We start from the raw sequence: 17,011 nt of genomic DNA, 5'->3' as shown, positions 1-17,011 counted from the left end.
GACCCTAATGGTAGCAGCTGTTGGCAGCCAACCTTTTATTGCCAGAGTTGCTACATTTCCCTGGGCCACTTCCCCACAGCTCTCCTGCTTCTCCCTTCCCTTACCAATGACTTGAGAGTGTCTTCATTAACCAGCCCTTCAGCCACACTTCCTCTCCCCTGGCTCCTCTCTGCCTGACTGGAGTGAGCCCTTTTATATTATCAGAGGGGCCTTAATTAGAGTCAGGTGGTCACATTAACTTAATGGCCTCACCTGACTCTTTGCAGGTTAATTGGAGTCAGGTGCTCTCATTAGCCTGGAGCAGCCCCTGCTCTGGTCAGTCAGGGAACAGAAAACTTAATCTAGTGGCCAGTATATCTGCCTTCTGCTACTCTGCTGTCTATCACATGTCCCTCTCCCCTGCTCAACACCAAGGGGTTGGGCAGCTTGGGACGCCAGACAGTGTATCCGTGATAAGCCATCGGTGTTGCCATGGCGACTCCCTACTCTGTGCTGTATTCAGAACTGGAAAGGTTGGAGGGATAAGAACTACCTGGTTACCCTTGTGTTCTTCTCCTTGTTCCGTTGCATCCATTGAAGAGGGGCATGGTCAGTCACAAGGATAAATCTGTGCCCCAGCAGGTAATAACGCAACGTTTCCATGGCCCATTTTACAACAAGGCACTCTCTCTCTCTACCACTGCGTATTTTTGTTCCCTCGGAAGGAGATTCCTACTGAAGTAGAGAATTGGGTGTTCTTCCTTCCTGACCATCTGTGACAGGACGGCCCCTAACCCCACCTTGGATGCATCTGTCTGTAGGATGAATTCCTTGGTGAAATCTGGGGCTATCAATATGGGGTTACTGCAGAGGACAGTCCGTAGGTCCACGAATGCCCTCTCTGCTGCATCGGACTCTCTGACTGGATCAGGACCACGGGCCTTCACTAAGTCCATTAGGGGACTTACCCTTGTGGCAAAACGGGGGATGAAATGCCGGTAATACCCCACCACTCCTAGGAATGCTTGGATCTGCTTCTTATGACTCAGCCATGGCCAATTTTGGATGACCTCTAACTTATTCAGTTGGGGTTTTACCAGACCTTTTCCTACCAGGTAGCCAAGATATTTGGCCTCCGTGAACACTACGGCGCACATAACAGGGTTCGCCGTAAGGCCAGCTCGCCTGACGGTATCAAGGACCGCCCCCACTTTTTCCAAGTGGGTCTCCCAGTCTGGGGTATGAATCACCACGTCACCCAAGTAGGCCACAGTATAACTGGCATGGCAGCATAATAACTTGTCCATGAGGTGCTGAATGGTAGCTGGGGCCCCATGTAGTCCAAAAGGGAGGACCGTATATTGGAAGAGACCCTCTGGTGTAGGAAACGCCGTCTTTTCCTTTGCATCTTCGGCTAGGGGAATCTGCCAGTACCCCTTTGTCAAGTCTAGGGTTGTAAAGTACCGGGCATTCCCCAGACGGTCCACTAGTTCATGTATGCAGGGTATAGGGTAGGCATCAAACTGGGGTATCTCGTTTAGTCACCGGAAGTCATTGCAGAACCTCATGGTGCCATCAGGTTTGGGCACCAACACTATTGGGCTGGACCACTGACTGTGGGATTCTTCGATGATCCCCATCTCCAGCATTTTCCTGACTTCCGCTTTTATTTCCTCCCTTTTGACTGCTGGCATCCAGTAGGGCCTCATAGTTACTCTGGCCCCAGGGTTCGTGATGATGTGGTGATATGTCCCGGTTGTGCAACCCAGCTTTGTCAAGAATACGTCTTGATATTGGGCGATCATCTCAGTTACCTCTTTCTTCTGGGCTGTCGTTACATCAGGAGACACCCTCACCTGTTCAGGATTTTGTTCCCTGGGTACAGCTCTTCTCGAACCACTGTGCATGCCTCTTGCACATGCCAGGGTTTCAGAAGGTTGACGTGGTATATCTGCTCTAGTTTTCGACATCCCGGTTGTCACACCTTGTAATTTACTTCCCCTATGGGTTCAACTATTTCGTAGGGCCCTTGCCACTGGGCCAACAGCTTACTGTCTGCCACGGGCACCACTACCATTACTTGGTCACTGGATTGAAACTGACGAACCTTGGCTTGATGGTTGTAGCATGTTCCCTGGGCCTCTTGGGCCTTCTCTAGGTGCTCCCTCACTGTGGGAGTGACCCGGGCTATCCGGTCCCTCATCCATAGCACATGATCTATTACATTCTTCCCCTCACTGGGTTCCTCCTCCCAAATTTCCTTGTCTATGTCCAGGATGCCTTGGGGGTTGTGTCCATACAACAGCTCAAAGGGGGAGAATCCGGTGGAAGCTTGGGGGACCTCACAGATGGCGAACATGATGTACGGTAGTAGGTTGTCCTAATCTTTCCCATCCTTGCTTACCAGCTTTCTTATCATGGCCTTGAGGGTCTGGTTAAATCTTTCCACCAGACCATTGGTTTGTGGATGGTAAACCGAGGTCTGCAGGGTCTGGACATGGAGCAGGGAACACAGGTCCTTCATCAACTTGGACATGAATAGTGTTCCCTGGTCTGTGAGTATTTCTTTTGGTAGCCCTACCCGGGCAAAGATTGCCACTAATTCTTTGGCAATGCTCTTGGAAGCTGTGTTTCGTAAGGGGACAGCTTCTGGGTACCTGGTTGCATAGTCTAGGATGACAAGAACATACTGGTGGCCTTGGGACATTTTCTCTAGCGGCCCCACAAGATCCATGGCGATCTGCTCGAACGGAACGTTGATGATCGGCAGGGATATCAGAGGAGCTCTTAGATGTGGACGAGGGCTGTGCAGCTGGCATTCGGGGCAAGAGGCACAGTACCGCAGGATGTCTTTATGTACCCCCGGCCAGAAGAACCTGCGTAAGATTCGCACCTGGGTTTTCTCCACTCCCAGGTGCCCTCCAAAAAGGTGACTGTGAGTAAGGCTTAATATTGCCTTCTGGTGTTTCTGGGGTACTAGGAGCTGGTGTACCTCTTGCTCCTGCATTTGCACGACACGGTATAGGAGATTCCTCTTGATCAAAAAATAAGGCCCTGGCCCCCAGGCCTTTCCCTCTATAGGTACCCCATCTATCTCAGCCACCTTCTTCCTGGCATTCTCGTACCTTGGGTCTTCCACCTGGTCCCATCCAAAAGTCTCTCTCCCGGGGCTTATCAGCCCAAACTCTGAGGGATCTGTCTCTGCACTCTCAGCTGGCTCTGTGAGGTTGGGCTTGGAAGCGGTCTCTGATCCCTCCTCCGTTTTGGGGCCCTCCCCTTCGGTTGCCCATGTACGTCTGCCTACACAGGCAGCCCTCTGTCCTTGTATCAGGATTCAGGTATCCAAGGCCTTGGCCGCTCTTCTTTCTCTCTTGGTCTTCCTGCCTTTCCCCGGAACAGGGAATAGCTCCTGGGACATTTCTGCGAAAAATGGGAGGTGACATTCTGCCATGGAAGCCTCCTGAAGTTCACAGAGTTCCTCTCCCTCCAATTGCTCCGGTGGGAGCAAGTTTCCAAACCCGGGGAAATCTCTACCTATGAGCACAGGGTATGGGAGGTTTGGGACTACCCCTGCTTTCAGCCTGGTGACATTTCCCTGAATTTCAATTTTCACTGGTATGATGGGGTAATAACTAACAGTCCCATGGACACAGGTTATCCCTGTATGCTTAGCTTGCATTAACTGGCTAAGCTTCACTAATTTACCCAAAATTAGAGTTATAGCACTCCCCGAGTCTACGAGTGCCATGGTTTCTATCCCATTCAGCTTTACCTGCCTTGTATATTTATGTGGGGTGACTGCAACCCCTACAATACTGAGTAGGCTGCATGGGTCTTCCCTGACCCCCAGGTTACACTGCATGGGCTCTAAAACTTTGGGGAACTGGAACTCTATGTGCCCCAACTCCCCGCACCCGTAACACTTATAATAACTTCTAGTCACTCCCCTATCACGTGGGTTAGGGGGGTTAGTCCCAGGGTCCCCCCGACTCAGGCCTTTTCCTTCCTTCTGGGCTCCCTGCTGGTTTTTGGTCCCCCCTCTTCTTCCACATAGGACTCCCTGGGGATTTGGCTGCCCAACACTCCAGGGTCAGGGTCGAGTGTTTGCTTCGTGAGGGGCCTTCCTTGGGGAATTGAGTTAATTCCCTGGCTGTCATCCGTCTTTCCACCAATGTGATCATTTCATCATAGGTGGACAGATCATTCTGGAATACCCATTTGCAGAGATCTGGCAGCAGTCCCCGCATGTAATGGTCCATTACCAAAGTCTCCAAAATCTCCACTGGGCTGCATGCCTTGGGACGTAGCCACTTCCGAGTGAGGTGTAGGATGTCGAATAGTTGGGACCTCAGAGGTTTATTCTCCCTGTATTTCCACTCCTGGAACCTCTGGGCCCGTACTGCTGGTGTCACCTCTGATCGTGCTAGGATCTCTGCCCTCAGCCGGGAATAGTCAGCAGCGTCCTCGGTGGGCAGATCAAAGTAGGCCTTCTGGGCCTCTCCGCACAAAAAAGGGGTGAGAATGCTGGCCCACTGCTCCTGGTGCCATGCCTCACACTGAGCAGACCTTTCAAATGAGACGAGATATGCCTCTACATCATCCTCTGCTGTCATCTTTGGCAGACAACCGGTGGCCCTCAGAGTTCGGGTCCCATCGGACCCCCGGGCCTGGGTGGTGAGGATCTTCAGCTGGTCCATTACCTCACCAGGAGGGCTCGATCTTGGGTCACCTGGCTCATTAATAATTGGTTGGTTTCCTACTGTAGCCTCATGCACTCCCATTGCGCCATCGCCTGAACCCAGGTTGCCTTCTGCTGGGTCGCTGTGGCTTGCACCAGCACTTTCACCACCTCCTCCATTGTGGTGCAAACAAAAACCCAACAACAAAAACCCTAGCGCACTTTTTTTTAAACCTCTTTGTTCCGCCAAGCTGTGAACAATCACGTATCCCACTCTTGACCTTGTCCACATGGGTCCCGCGCTTCCAGGCAGTTTATGCTAGCTTCAGAGGCTCACTGCAATCCTCCACATAACCCTTCTCTCTCTAGGGCCAGGGATACAGTCTACTGCGCCCTTTTCATCATAAGCCAGCAATGGAGGTTGGTGAGAGAATTCCCACAGTCTCTGTTGCTTCTACGGCCTCATACCAAAACAGTTTAGCCTCCTGTCCTGACAGGGGCCTGTTTTCCCCTCCCAGGAGGTGTTTCTGTAGTGGTGGGTTGGGGGAACCCAGGCCCACCTTCTACTCCGGGTTCCAGCCCAGGGACCCTAATGGTAGCAGCTGTTGGCAGCCAACCTTTTATTGCCAGAGTTGCTACATTTCCCTGGGCCACTTCCCCACAGCTCGCCTGCTTCTCCCTGCTTCACCCTTACTTTACAGCTCCCTTACTAATGACTTGAGAGTGTCTTCATTAACCAGCCCTTCAGCCACACTTCCTCTCCCCTGGCTCCTCTCTGCCTGACTGGAGTGAGCCCTTTTATATTATCAGAGGGGCCTTAATTAGAGTCAGGTGGTCACATTAGCTTAATGGCCTCACCTGACTCTTTGCAGGTTAATTGGAGTCAGGTGCTCTCATTAGCCTGGAGCAGCCCCTGCTCTGGTCAGTCAGGGAACAGAAAACTGTTAATCCAGTGGCCAGTATATCTGCCTTCGGCTACTCTGCTATACCTTCCTGGATCCCAATAAGGCTACTCTGCTGTACCCAACTGGCCTGGGTCTATCACTATATATATATATATATATATATATATATACATATAGGAGTCACTTCACCACCAATGCAGCTACCTCTGGGGTAGGAAGCAGCTGCTGTTTAACTGCACACAGAAAAACTACATATTATATTATTATTATTTTATTAATAGTAATAGTAAATAACATGTACAAACATTATCCAAAAATTTAGGTCAGTGAGCAAAAAAAATATTGTATTTAATTGAAATTGCAGTGGGAGTTTAGGTTGGTACAATATAATTACCCAAGGCTGAATTTGGCCTGGAGACCAGGACTAACAACCCTGACTCCTACAAAAAGTGCCATGGGATCTTTAATGGCAATAGGTAATTCAGAACCTCCATTTTACCCCTGATTGAAAAGATGGTACCTCCACTGCAGTGCTTGGGAACTAATCCAGTGCTATCTCTCAAGGAAGAATGGCTACTAGTGAGTCCCCATCACCACTTCTTGCAGTGCCTGGGTTTTCCTAGAAAGTCTGTTATCCAAGGAATGACTAGATATGACTCTTCTTAGCTTATTATAACTGAGATCACAGTTGGAAATGACCTTTCCTCCCATCAGCTATCTGTTCTTCAACATCATCATGACAGCAAAGGGTATAATTAGGATTTTTTTAGTTCCATCTTGGTTCCTGAAGTGGACTTTCCAGAAGTAGAGTCAGCTAGTGGGCCTGAGTTGTTGCAATCCAAGTAGTGTGGGCAGAATGCACAGATTTTAATAATCGGGATAATCTATTTTCTAAGTTGCACCAAAATAAATAAATCTTGAGAAGAATTACAATCACCTTTATACCAAAACACAATCCTCATCACCTCGCTGTGAGGGAAAACCTGTCATGCTGTTACCCTGGGACAAACTTCATAGATGAAATTAAATTCCCTCATCTCCACTGGTATTATAAGGATTCCCTACATACAAAGAGATGGTTTGGAAACATGAAGCGATCATGTGGAGCCCAGAGTTATAACCTTCTCCGAGACAACACATGATTCATAGGGCAAGCTTTACAGCCAAAGTTGGACTATTATTATAAAGTCACTCTCCCCAGGACTCCACTTGAAGAGCTGTTTTGGAGAGAAATCTATTCATTATTCCTTTTTCCACTCTCTGAAACCAATCTGCTACTACAAATGGATCCTGTTCCAGTCTTTCAGAGTACCACCACCGAGATATGCCATGGGTAAATAGGTATCGTAACCAACCTGGTGTCTGTGTATAACACCACAATACCCTATGGGTATTTAGAACCCACTCACTATTCATGAGTATGTCATCTATCTCTCTGATTCTCTCCACTACCTCTCCCTTCTCCATCGCTTCAAACATAAGTTGCTTGTATTCACTGTCAAGGCACTTCACAGTCAATCCCCACCCTACCTAGCTTCTCTCATTCACTATCAAGTGTTGATGCACACCTCTGATAGGCCCATAATGCCAGCCTCCACTGCTCACTTGTTAACTTTTCAAACAAGCACTTTCATCCATGCTGCCCACATGCTTCAGCGGCAATCCCTGCAAACATCACAGACTCTACCGTATTATCCACCTTCAAATCTCTCCTCAAAACTCTCCTTTGCTGTGATGCCCACATAAAATTTGACAATAGCTGTTGGTGTGCAGAGACCTCCATGAGACAATATTGGGCTGTACTGTTTACTAGTACTCCCCTATTGGTCTGTCTGTATCCATGTTGTTTTTTGACTTATAGTTAGATTGTAAATTCTCTGGAACAGGGACTGTATTTTTGCTCTGTGTTTGTACAGCACCTAGAACAATGGGGGCCTGGTCCATGCCCAGGGCTTCTAGGTACTATGGTAATACAAATAAATAAAATAATAATAATTAAGGTGTCCTAGCACACCTGAGAACCTGAAAGTGTCTCCTACCCAGGAGCACCGTTAAACTCTGAAATTCCCCCAAGTATAATAAAGTATCCTGACTTATCAACTCTCTGTAAAAATGCTGGTTGGGTATTTTCTTACCCACCCAATAATATTCCCCCAGGATCCCCTCTCCCCCGACCAAAAACAAAACAGCAATTTGAGGCTGCATCAAAGACCAGCCTTCAGGTGTATTCAGCACCAAGGCCAGAGCCTGAGGGGGAAAACCCCAAGCACCATGACCATTGAAGCTGAGAATCAAAAAGGAAAATAGGCATTTGAAGCATGTTATTTCCTTCCTTCCTTCAGGCATGTGGTATGTGTAGTGAAGACAGACCAGCACCAGCAGCTTATCTTGCTATTTAGCAACCAGGCTTTCATCTACTGGAGAAAGGAAGGGGGCAAGAATCCCTCACATATGTTTCCCAGAAGATGAGTCATCCATTGAATCTAAGTGAATCAAGCCATGTTCCTAGCAGGGCCCTTGGGGGTGGGGTAAAATGAGTTGATTTACAATCTGTGAGGTTTTCCATATTCTGATTCTCTCATCTGATCTATTGCAGCAAGGTCCTCCTGCCTCCACCAAAACCGCCAGCAGCACTGACTGCTGGGTAAGTCTCAGGAGACAGCAATTTTCTGACAGATCTGTCCAAAGTGCATTTCTAGGTACAGTAATTCAGACACCTTCCCCAACAGCTGCAGAGCTACTATCTTGCAGTTTCTGATTCACAATTTCTGCTGATGACGTGCTCTTCTGGATCAGCCTGTGTAACCAGTGACCTCAGCACACATGTAGCAGGAAGCTTCCATCCTCTGCTCGTTGCTTAATATATTTACTTTGCAAACATTTTCACAAAATCCCTTCCTGTTTCTCCCCACTCAGATGCCCATTTCTGTCTCTCTCTCTTATTCCTTTTTCTGATGTCCAGCTCTCTGCAGACATGGCCCAAGGCCCTCTCTTGGTGTCTGCCTCTGAACAGTGGCAGTCAGGCACTACCATAACCATTAATGGTGGCATGCCACCATGATTACAGGGATCTCCTCAGGACATGAGGATGGTGGCAGGGATGAGATTGGCCAGCTGATCCCAACCCACGTGCCAGAAGTTGTCTAGTAGGAGAGGATGCTGTTTCCAGGATAATGTTTCTCAAGTGTTCCTGACAGAGAGTTCTTAGTTTCCTTCAAAATGTGTTAGGTATACGCAACCCTCCACCACTCAACAGATGACAAGACCTTCCAAAGAAAGGTCATAACTCTTCACTGCCAAAAAATAAACGCTGATTTTCAGTTTAAAGCTACACAGTGACATTGTTGTAGGCTCAGGAGGCACTTTATGCCACAGAGGAGAAGGATAGTCTGGTGTTTAGACTGCTAGCCTGTGAAATCCGAGGCCTTTTTCTGCAGCCACATTAGGACAGCGGCAGCCATGAGCTACAAAGCAGAAATTCACATCCTTGCATTCCATCTAAACTACATTAAAACAATGAACTATTGGGCTGTTAAGAAGGAGCTCCTGTCCTAACAGTACTCACCATCACCAGATAAAGCAACAGATCTTTAAACATCTTAAGAAAACTCTTTGACAGCATTCTGTCTGGCAAGGAATCACTTATTAACAGTTGTGACTGTGAAATCTATACGTCTTTATTGTTTTGCCTTCATGGTTCCTACTTCTCTATTGTTTATCTATATGATTTCTGTCTGGTTCTTGTCTGTTACATAACTAATTTCACAAGATTTAAATCAATTAAGGTGGTGGAGTATGATTGGTTAAAGAATTCTTTTGCAATATGTTAGGATTGGTCAAAGAATTATTTTGTAGTACGTTAGTTTAAAATGGTTGGGTAAGCAGGATTCAAGTTTCACTATATAAATTGGGGTCCAAAAGGAAGTTCTTTGGAACCTAACTCCAGGACGCAACCCAAGATCAGTGCTGCCAGACTCAATACCTGCCAACCATATCAGGCAGAAACTGGAGGAGCTCCAGACAACCTGATGCTGACTGGCCACCAGGAAAAGTTTGTCTGCCTTATTGGCAGTGGTGAGCACTGTATGCTTAGTGTGTGCATTCTGTTTTGGTAACTGTTAATAAATAGAGGTTAAGAATATTACTGTGTAAGGCACTTTCACTGGTAAAAGGCCCTGCAAACCCTCAGAAGAATATGCTCGGAGCCCTAGGAACTGAGTATGGGTGGCTCTGAGCCCTAGGCAATGGGTATTGGTGGATGCCTTTCGCCTGGAGCCCTATGAACTGGAAAAGGGCGGGGATGCCTAAATTAACTTGGTTACCCCTTGAACCCACAGAAGGGTAAAGGTGGGGCACCCTAGGGAGTGTGGGTAACAAGCCCAGAACTTGCAAGACCTGGGTGCAATTCCCTATAAGGCCATAGGCTTCCTATATGACCATGGGCAAGTCAGTTAGCTTCTCTGTGCCACTCACCCATCTGTAAAATGGGAACAATAGCATTTCCCTACCTCACAGAGGTATTGTGAGGATAAATACATTAAAGATTGTGAGGTACTCAGAGACTACAGTAACTGGGGCCATACAAATATCTTAGAAAATAACAACAGTGGAGAAAGTGTTTTTACTTTCTTCCTTTTTATTTCTGATCATATAAGGAACTGTACTATTGTGTTCCATTGCGGGCTGCCGGTGCCGGGTTAACTGCCCTATTCCACTGATGCTTCTCAGACGTCTCTGGATTCAAGATCAGCTGCAAGGGAATGTCCAAGAAGAGGAGCTAAGTGACTGAGCCAAAGGAAAATCAGGAAAACAAGGAAAATCTGGGAACGGTTTTATTAAAATGCATTTCTTCAGCCAAGATCTATCCATATCTACTACATTTCCAGTGGGCTCACAGAACTATTCTTGACAAGCCCAATTCTAAGCAGGATAAAGATCATATATTTTTATTGACCTGCCCAATGCTCTCACCACACCAAAACAGACTAAGAAGCTAAAGATATGTAACTCTAAGAATGATACAAATTAACTAAATTTACTAGCTTGTGGAATAGGAAGCTATGACACTTTAAAAAGTGTGCATGACTGGTAACAGCCCCAGAGACAGCTGTGTACCTCTCATAACATCTGGTATCAGGGGCGTGCAGAAAGTGGGGCAAGCAGGGGCACCCCAAGGCACAGAACTCCTCCAGCCTCAGGGCCGAGGCACAGAACATGCGCCTCCAAAACCCAGTGAAATTTAAATTCCTGCGCACTCCCCTGGCTGGTATCCCTTCCAATCAGCTCTGGAATCCAACAAGAGAAACAGAAACTGATGAGATTTCCTGGCTAAGCCTTTAGGTCCAGCTGTGGGGGATGAGGGAGGAAAGAATGGGGCTCATACAAGATGAAACTCACCCCTGTGCCAAAGGCAGAACAAGGCCTATGCACTAGTTAAAACCTCAAAATAGCTTTGGTACATAGGCCTTGCACTGGCCTTGCACAGGGGTAAATTTCACCCCCAAGGAACAGACTATATTTACATTTGTTAGGAAAGATCCTTTCCAGTTTCTCTTGGCACTATCCTTAGTATAGCTCTGTTTTCTACATACAATTTACTAATTAGTTCATTTTTGGTGGCCCGCATTATCTGATTACAAGACAAATATGCAGAAACACAAAAGACACCACACTAAAGATATAGAAAATAGCAGTATGAACATAAAAATAGTAAAAAATAGAACCAGTTTACACAGTGTCCCTCAAGAAACAGTCCAGAAATACATGTAACTTTTCCCATTCCATTATATCATATTATTTATCAAATAGTGCAGGCTGTCACACAGTAAGAATTCATATTGTAATGCATTACCACAGGCTAACTGGCCCCTTTAAGAGGGAACAGTGGGTACAGTGAACCTATAACTGATTACCAGCTACCCAGGTGGGTTTAAAGGATGGTGCCTGGATCTTATAAAGAGGAAGATAGCAACAGGGGAAGGAAGGTTATCCACTGACCTCTCTCAGCTCAGGGAGGTAAGGGTGATGCTAAAGGAAGCTATGGTAAAGGCCACAGCAGAAAGTAGGAGGCTCCTGCAGGAAACCCTTGACTGGGGGAAGGGTTTTGGGCCTGGAGGCCTCTTGGACACTATGAGCATGTGGAATAACTCCAGGTTGAAAGGCCTGAGATTTCCTGCAGTCATAAAGAGAAGGGGTAGGTTCCAGGTAATAAGGCCTGAGAGTGGATGTTCAGAAGAGCAGGGAGAGCAGGCTGGGCTGAGGGGAGAGGCTAAACAGAACCTGGGAAAGATGCTGTGCCCAGCTTGGAAACTTGAAGACAGACATACTCCAGGGGAGAGGGGCTGTGCTCTGTGTGAGACTCGGGTAGAAGAGACTTTGTTGTATTTTAATAACAAGACCCACAAGAAGGGGTGTTTTTCTTGGACACAAGATTTGGGGAGTTATTGAGGAGCCTGAGTGAAAGGGAAACTGAGGCAGGACTCTGCAGAGCCCTGCACAGCCAGCAGGAGGCTGGAGTGGATGCACTATCAAAGTCTGTCTGCATATGCATAGACAATGGAAGCCTCAATTATCAAACACAAGTTTTAATGAGTGGCAACCAAGGAAGCTGAAACATGAATACAGTGTGGCTGGAGACAAGCAGGGCCAGCTCTAGGTTTTTTGCTGCCCCAAGCAAAATATTTGCCACCCCAAGCTCCAAGAGCACAACTGCCCAAACAAAAACAAAAACAAAAGGATGGCCAGAATGCCGCCCCTGGAATTGTGCCCCCCCAAGCACGTGCTTGCTTTGCTGGTGCCTAGAGCAGGTCCTGGAGACAAGGAAACTGAGGAGTGAACAGACTGGATTTTTAGAATGCGGGTGCAGATACAGAGTATGTCTGCTCTGCAATTGAGGTGTGTGATTGCAGCATGTGTAAACACACCCATGCTATCTTTAGTCTTACAAGCTTGGGTACCAACAGCAATATGGGCTGCAGTGTGGGCTGTACAAGCGTACCCAAGTCCCTGGGTACTTATTCAGAAGCTAATCCACGATGAAGTCCATCCTGCTGCAGTGTCACTACTATTGGCAACCAAGCTAGCTAGATTAAAACTAGCTCTGGTATGTCTATATATTCTGCAATCACACCTCTGATTGCAGTCTAGTCCCACACAGTGAGAGAGACCAAAGGAAATAGGAGGGGAGCGGGGAATACTGGGGCAGTTGCTTCTGCCAATACAGACTGTCTTAGCTTGGCTGTTCCATGCTCCCCTCAGACTCTGTATTCTAACTGTCACAAGGCAGACTTTTAAAAACAAATGCTTACTGGGTGCATACTTCCTGAAGGGGGAGAAGTCTAACCCAGAGTCTGAACTCCTCAGGACTCATTGACAAGCACAGAGTGAGAAATAGAGTGCTGGAGCCTGAAGGTCCAGAATCATAGAGCTGAGAAGCTTGATAATGAGGAGGGTTGAGAGAGAGAGTGAGAGCTCTCTGAGCCATTGCTCTGATAAAACCAGGGAGTGAGTAGGTGCATTCTGACAAGAATAATGAAAAATGCGAAAGCCTGGTGTGGACAGTGCAGAATTCAGAAAGGTTAATTCAATGAGCAAACATCACATGAAGGATTAGCTTTATTAATAAACAGTCATTTCCAGTGAAAACATTGAACAAACTCCTCTGTGTTCAAAAGCAGTAGGTGACCTAGCAAGCCGAAGGATAATCTGTTTTTGCTGTCATTAGTAATATACTCATCTTGGTGAACAAAAGGAGCATTTTCCATGGACACCTTCCCCCTTGGAGTTCACCCATCCAAACACTGATTAAACCCAGCCCTGTTTATGCTTTTTAAACTAGATATCAGTCATACTCCAACCAATAACACTGTTCTCTTTCAAGCATCCCTTTTCAATCACATTATTTTTTTAATTCCAAGACGCACCTAGACCTATGATCCCATTATTTCAGCTTGTAACATCCTTAGAATAAAGGGGTATAAACTACGGCTTAAGTGAGAAGATGATTAACTAAGGAAGGTTACTGTTTCAGGAAGGGGTTGTTGGTGAACACAATATCCTAACAGTGTCCAACCTCTTTAGAGAAAACTACATTTGCTGAACAATACATGGAAGGGTCTCCATGTTGAACCTCATCTCTCTCTGAAGTGAAATCATTGATGGTTTTAAGAATTATCATGCAACCATAGTGCTTTGATGTTAAGTGCAATACATTGAAAAGCGAGTATGTAAAAATAAGACCTTCTTACTCAACAGATTCCCCTTCCCATCATTATCAAAGTAAAATTTGCTGGATTTACTAAAGTTCATCTTTACTCCTTTTTATGGCTGTTATACCTGCAGCGCCACTACACGGAGGGTGAATTAGATAAAGAACATTCTGGCTCCGGTATCATCAACAGATTTGTTATCTGAATTAAGATTACAACGTCTTTATTGTTGATCATGCACAAGAACAAAGAGTCTCAGATCCCCGGGGGGAGTTTGTGGTGCAAAAGAAAAAAAATCTTTTACTTGTCAACTGAGCACAATAAATCAAGAGTCACTGAGAAATAATGAATATGGAGACCCCTCATACCAGTTTTGCAGTTACTGTTAGAGCAGACATGGAATTGAATCAGTTAGGAAAGTAACATACTGCATATGGTCAGTACACATTTTTAAATATAGTGTCATGGCAGGTATCACTAGGTGGTGCTGGTATGTACAGTCTTCCAAGTTATTTTTCTTAAGCCTTGTCTAATTTACACAACTTCCCTAGTGCAGATCCAGTTATAGAGACATGAGAGTGCATACAATGGTATAGATTATTCTTATATAAGAATAAGCTATTTTGCTGTAAGGGACTTTTATACTAGTATAACTACATCCATACTAGGGGTTTTACCAGTATTACTACTTCTGGGAAAAAAATCATACCCAGACCTGAAATAGTTACACCAGTCAAACTTTCAAATGTAAGTAGACGAGGCCTTAGCGTATGAGCAAATGTTCAGTCTTGAGAAGACCTGCTGTGTGTGTTAGTTTTGCCATACAAATGTTCTCGGTAGGAGGAGCAGTGCAAGCAGTAGAAGATTTTGCTCTCTACCTAAGGGTATGTCTACACTGCAATTAGAAGTGTGACTTCTGCACATGTAAACATAGAGGTGCTAGATTTGATCTAATTAGCTCAAATAATGTACAGTGAAGCTGCAGCAGTACAGGTTAGCCACTTGAATATGTCACCAGAGTCCTGGGAGGGGTTGTATAGCCCTTGCTGCTAGGATTCACTGCTATTGACTGAGCTAACTAGATCAAAGCTAGCTCAGACATGTCTACGTGTGCTACCGTCACCCCCTGACTGCCATGTAGACATACCCTTTGCCTCAAGGATTGACTCCAATCAGAGACAGAGGTGCACCCTTGAAATGGGGGGGTAAGGGGGGCAGAAGGGAGGTTGGGGTGAGATTATTGAAAAAAGGGATTAGCTGCATGCTCTTTGTGACCTCCTCTGTTCCAGGACTGACGTATGTGTAAATAAAACAAAGTTATACTTAGAATATACCCAAATTCTGTGTCACTGATTTATCCTCCACTGGGAAGGTGACCTGAAAGGCCACAGATGTCAACTACGGCTTGACACAGGGACAACAATATTCATACTAGTTCAAAGCTAAATTTTCTCACAAACACAAAACTCACATTCCTCATTTGGAACAACATCCTAGTTTGAAGTTTTAAACTGGACCAATTGTACATGTGAGTTACATGAGTGCACAAAGTCTGGACAATTTTCTTAAAGGCGAATACACTGTTTTTACACACTGGGAATCAGCTGAATAGATTTTCCTCTAGTTCACTCTCACCCCTCTCCGCCCCCAAATCACTACAATGTAAGCCAAGCAACAGCTGTTTCACCCCCAATATGTTATTTTACAAAAAGCTATTAGCAAATGAAAGTAGCAGTTTCCCACAGAAGGGCCTGCTGCCCCTCACTTTAGTGTCTCCAGTACCGTTAGAGTGGGAAGAGTTAGTTAAGCAACGGACCAAAGTGCCAGGACCCGCTGCGGAATCCCCATTAGACATGGTTTAAAAAACTGGCATGGATCTTGCCAAAGGGGAGGCTGATCCCCTAGGGGAGGTCCCAGGAGTGTCTGCTGTGGGGGGGGGGGGGGAAGGGGGGAGTACAGCTGCAGGGGACTCTCAGTGAGAGGGGTCTCAGGCCGGCTGAGGTTTGCAGGGCCAGGGGCAGCATTGGCCTTGCGGGGGCTCAGTGCTGGAGACAGGGTCAGGGAAACGGGCGCTGCGCTGCCCAGGCTCACGCTTCCCTGCCCGGCGGCCAGGCAGGAATTCCCCGAGCTGTAGGAGCCGTTTGGCGGCGGCGGGGGAGCCCGGGACACCCCGGGACGAGCCCAGGCAGCCCGGAGTTAGCAGCCCCCGCCCGCTCCCGGCTCCCTTACCACATTGCTGAGGAAATCCGCGTCGTTCAGGTCGCCCAGGTCCAGGAAGCCGGAGCCGCCCCCGGGGAAGAGGCGCTCGGAGGGGAAGGGCTCCAGGATACTGTCCATGGTGCCGGGCAGCGCCCCGCCGGAGCAGGGTTAGGTGAGGGGCAGAGCCGCCTTCCCGCCAGCGCGGCGGGCCGGATCCGGGGCGTCCCTCGCTCCCTCCGCCGATCCAAGGCTCGGGGGTTACTCCAGCGCTGCCCGGCGCAGCCGATGGCAGGGCCCCGGGCACCCACTGGGCATGGCTCCTCCTCCCACGGGCCGGCTGCAATCCATAGGGCGCGGGGCAGCGGGGCTCCCCGGGGCGGCGGGGGCAGCTGGGGGCCCCGCGGCGGCTGAGGACGGGGAGGAGAGGTTGGGGCTGGGCAGGAGCCGAACCCCGCGGCAGCGTGCAGGAGGAAGGAGGGGCGGTGTACTCCTCCGGGACTCCCCTCTGCCGAGCTGTCACTTTCACACTCCGCACAGGATCCCCAGGCTCAGCCGCCTGGCCGCTCTGAACATCCCGCCCCCACCCCCCCGCTCATGAATATTAAAGAGGGGGCGAGGCGTAACTCCCCCCCGGAACAGCCTCTTAAGGAAGCTCTGTTGCAATGCATTGCTCCTCCCTTGCTCTTGCACTGACAGCTCGGAGCGAAGGAGAATGGAGAACGGCCAAGGGCAGGGAACAGAACTCACGGCAGATCTGAACAGTCATCGGGCCCCATGCAGCTCCGGGGGCAACCACAGACAGAAGAGACAGTGTGGGGAGATGTAAGAGGGAGAATGCTGTGAAAGACCATTACAGGCAGGGGTGGCAGACAGGCCAGGGCTGGCCGCTCAGCATTTTGCAGCTGCCCTATGTGAATGTGTGTCCCCTGCACATTCTAGAATTTCTCCTGGACATCCTGATGACTCTGACAAGAACTGACATGGGATTCTTAATGACCACATGTGATCAGAACCATAGTCTTCTATCTCCTACCGCAGCACCA

General features: G+C 47.7%; 1 protein-coding gene across 2 annotated transcripts in view; it reads right to left on the bottom strand.

Moving 5' to 3' along the window:
• CREB3L1 (cAMP responsive element binding protein 3 like 1) overlaps positions 1-16,515 on the bottom strand; it is a 67,782-nt gene extending 51,267 nt beyond the window's left edge. For both annotated transcript variants that reach the window (XM_084630108.1, XM_084630109.1), the window contains exon 1: positions 15,999-16,515. In XM_084630108.1, the coding sequence (XP_084486234.1) occupies positions 15,999-16,106 (108 nt within the window). In that variant the 5' untranslated portion in view covers positions 16,107-16,515. The remainder of the gene's footprint in view (positions 1-15,998) is intronic.
• Positions 16,516-17,011: the final 496 nt, after the last annotated feature.

The sequence above is a fragment of the Lepidochelys olivacea genome (assembly GCF_965140295.1).
Source record: "Lepidochelys olivacea isolate rLepOli2 genome assembly, chromosome: 6".
In the NCBI taxonomy this organism is placed as follows: domain Eukaryota; kingdom Metazoa; phylum Chordata; order Testudines; family Cheloniidae; genus Lepidochelys; species Lepidochelys olivacea.
The sequence above is the reverse complement of the archived record's forward strand: the minus strand, read 5'-3'. Positions and strand labels throughout refer to the sequence as shown.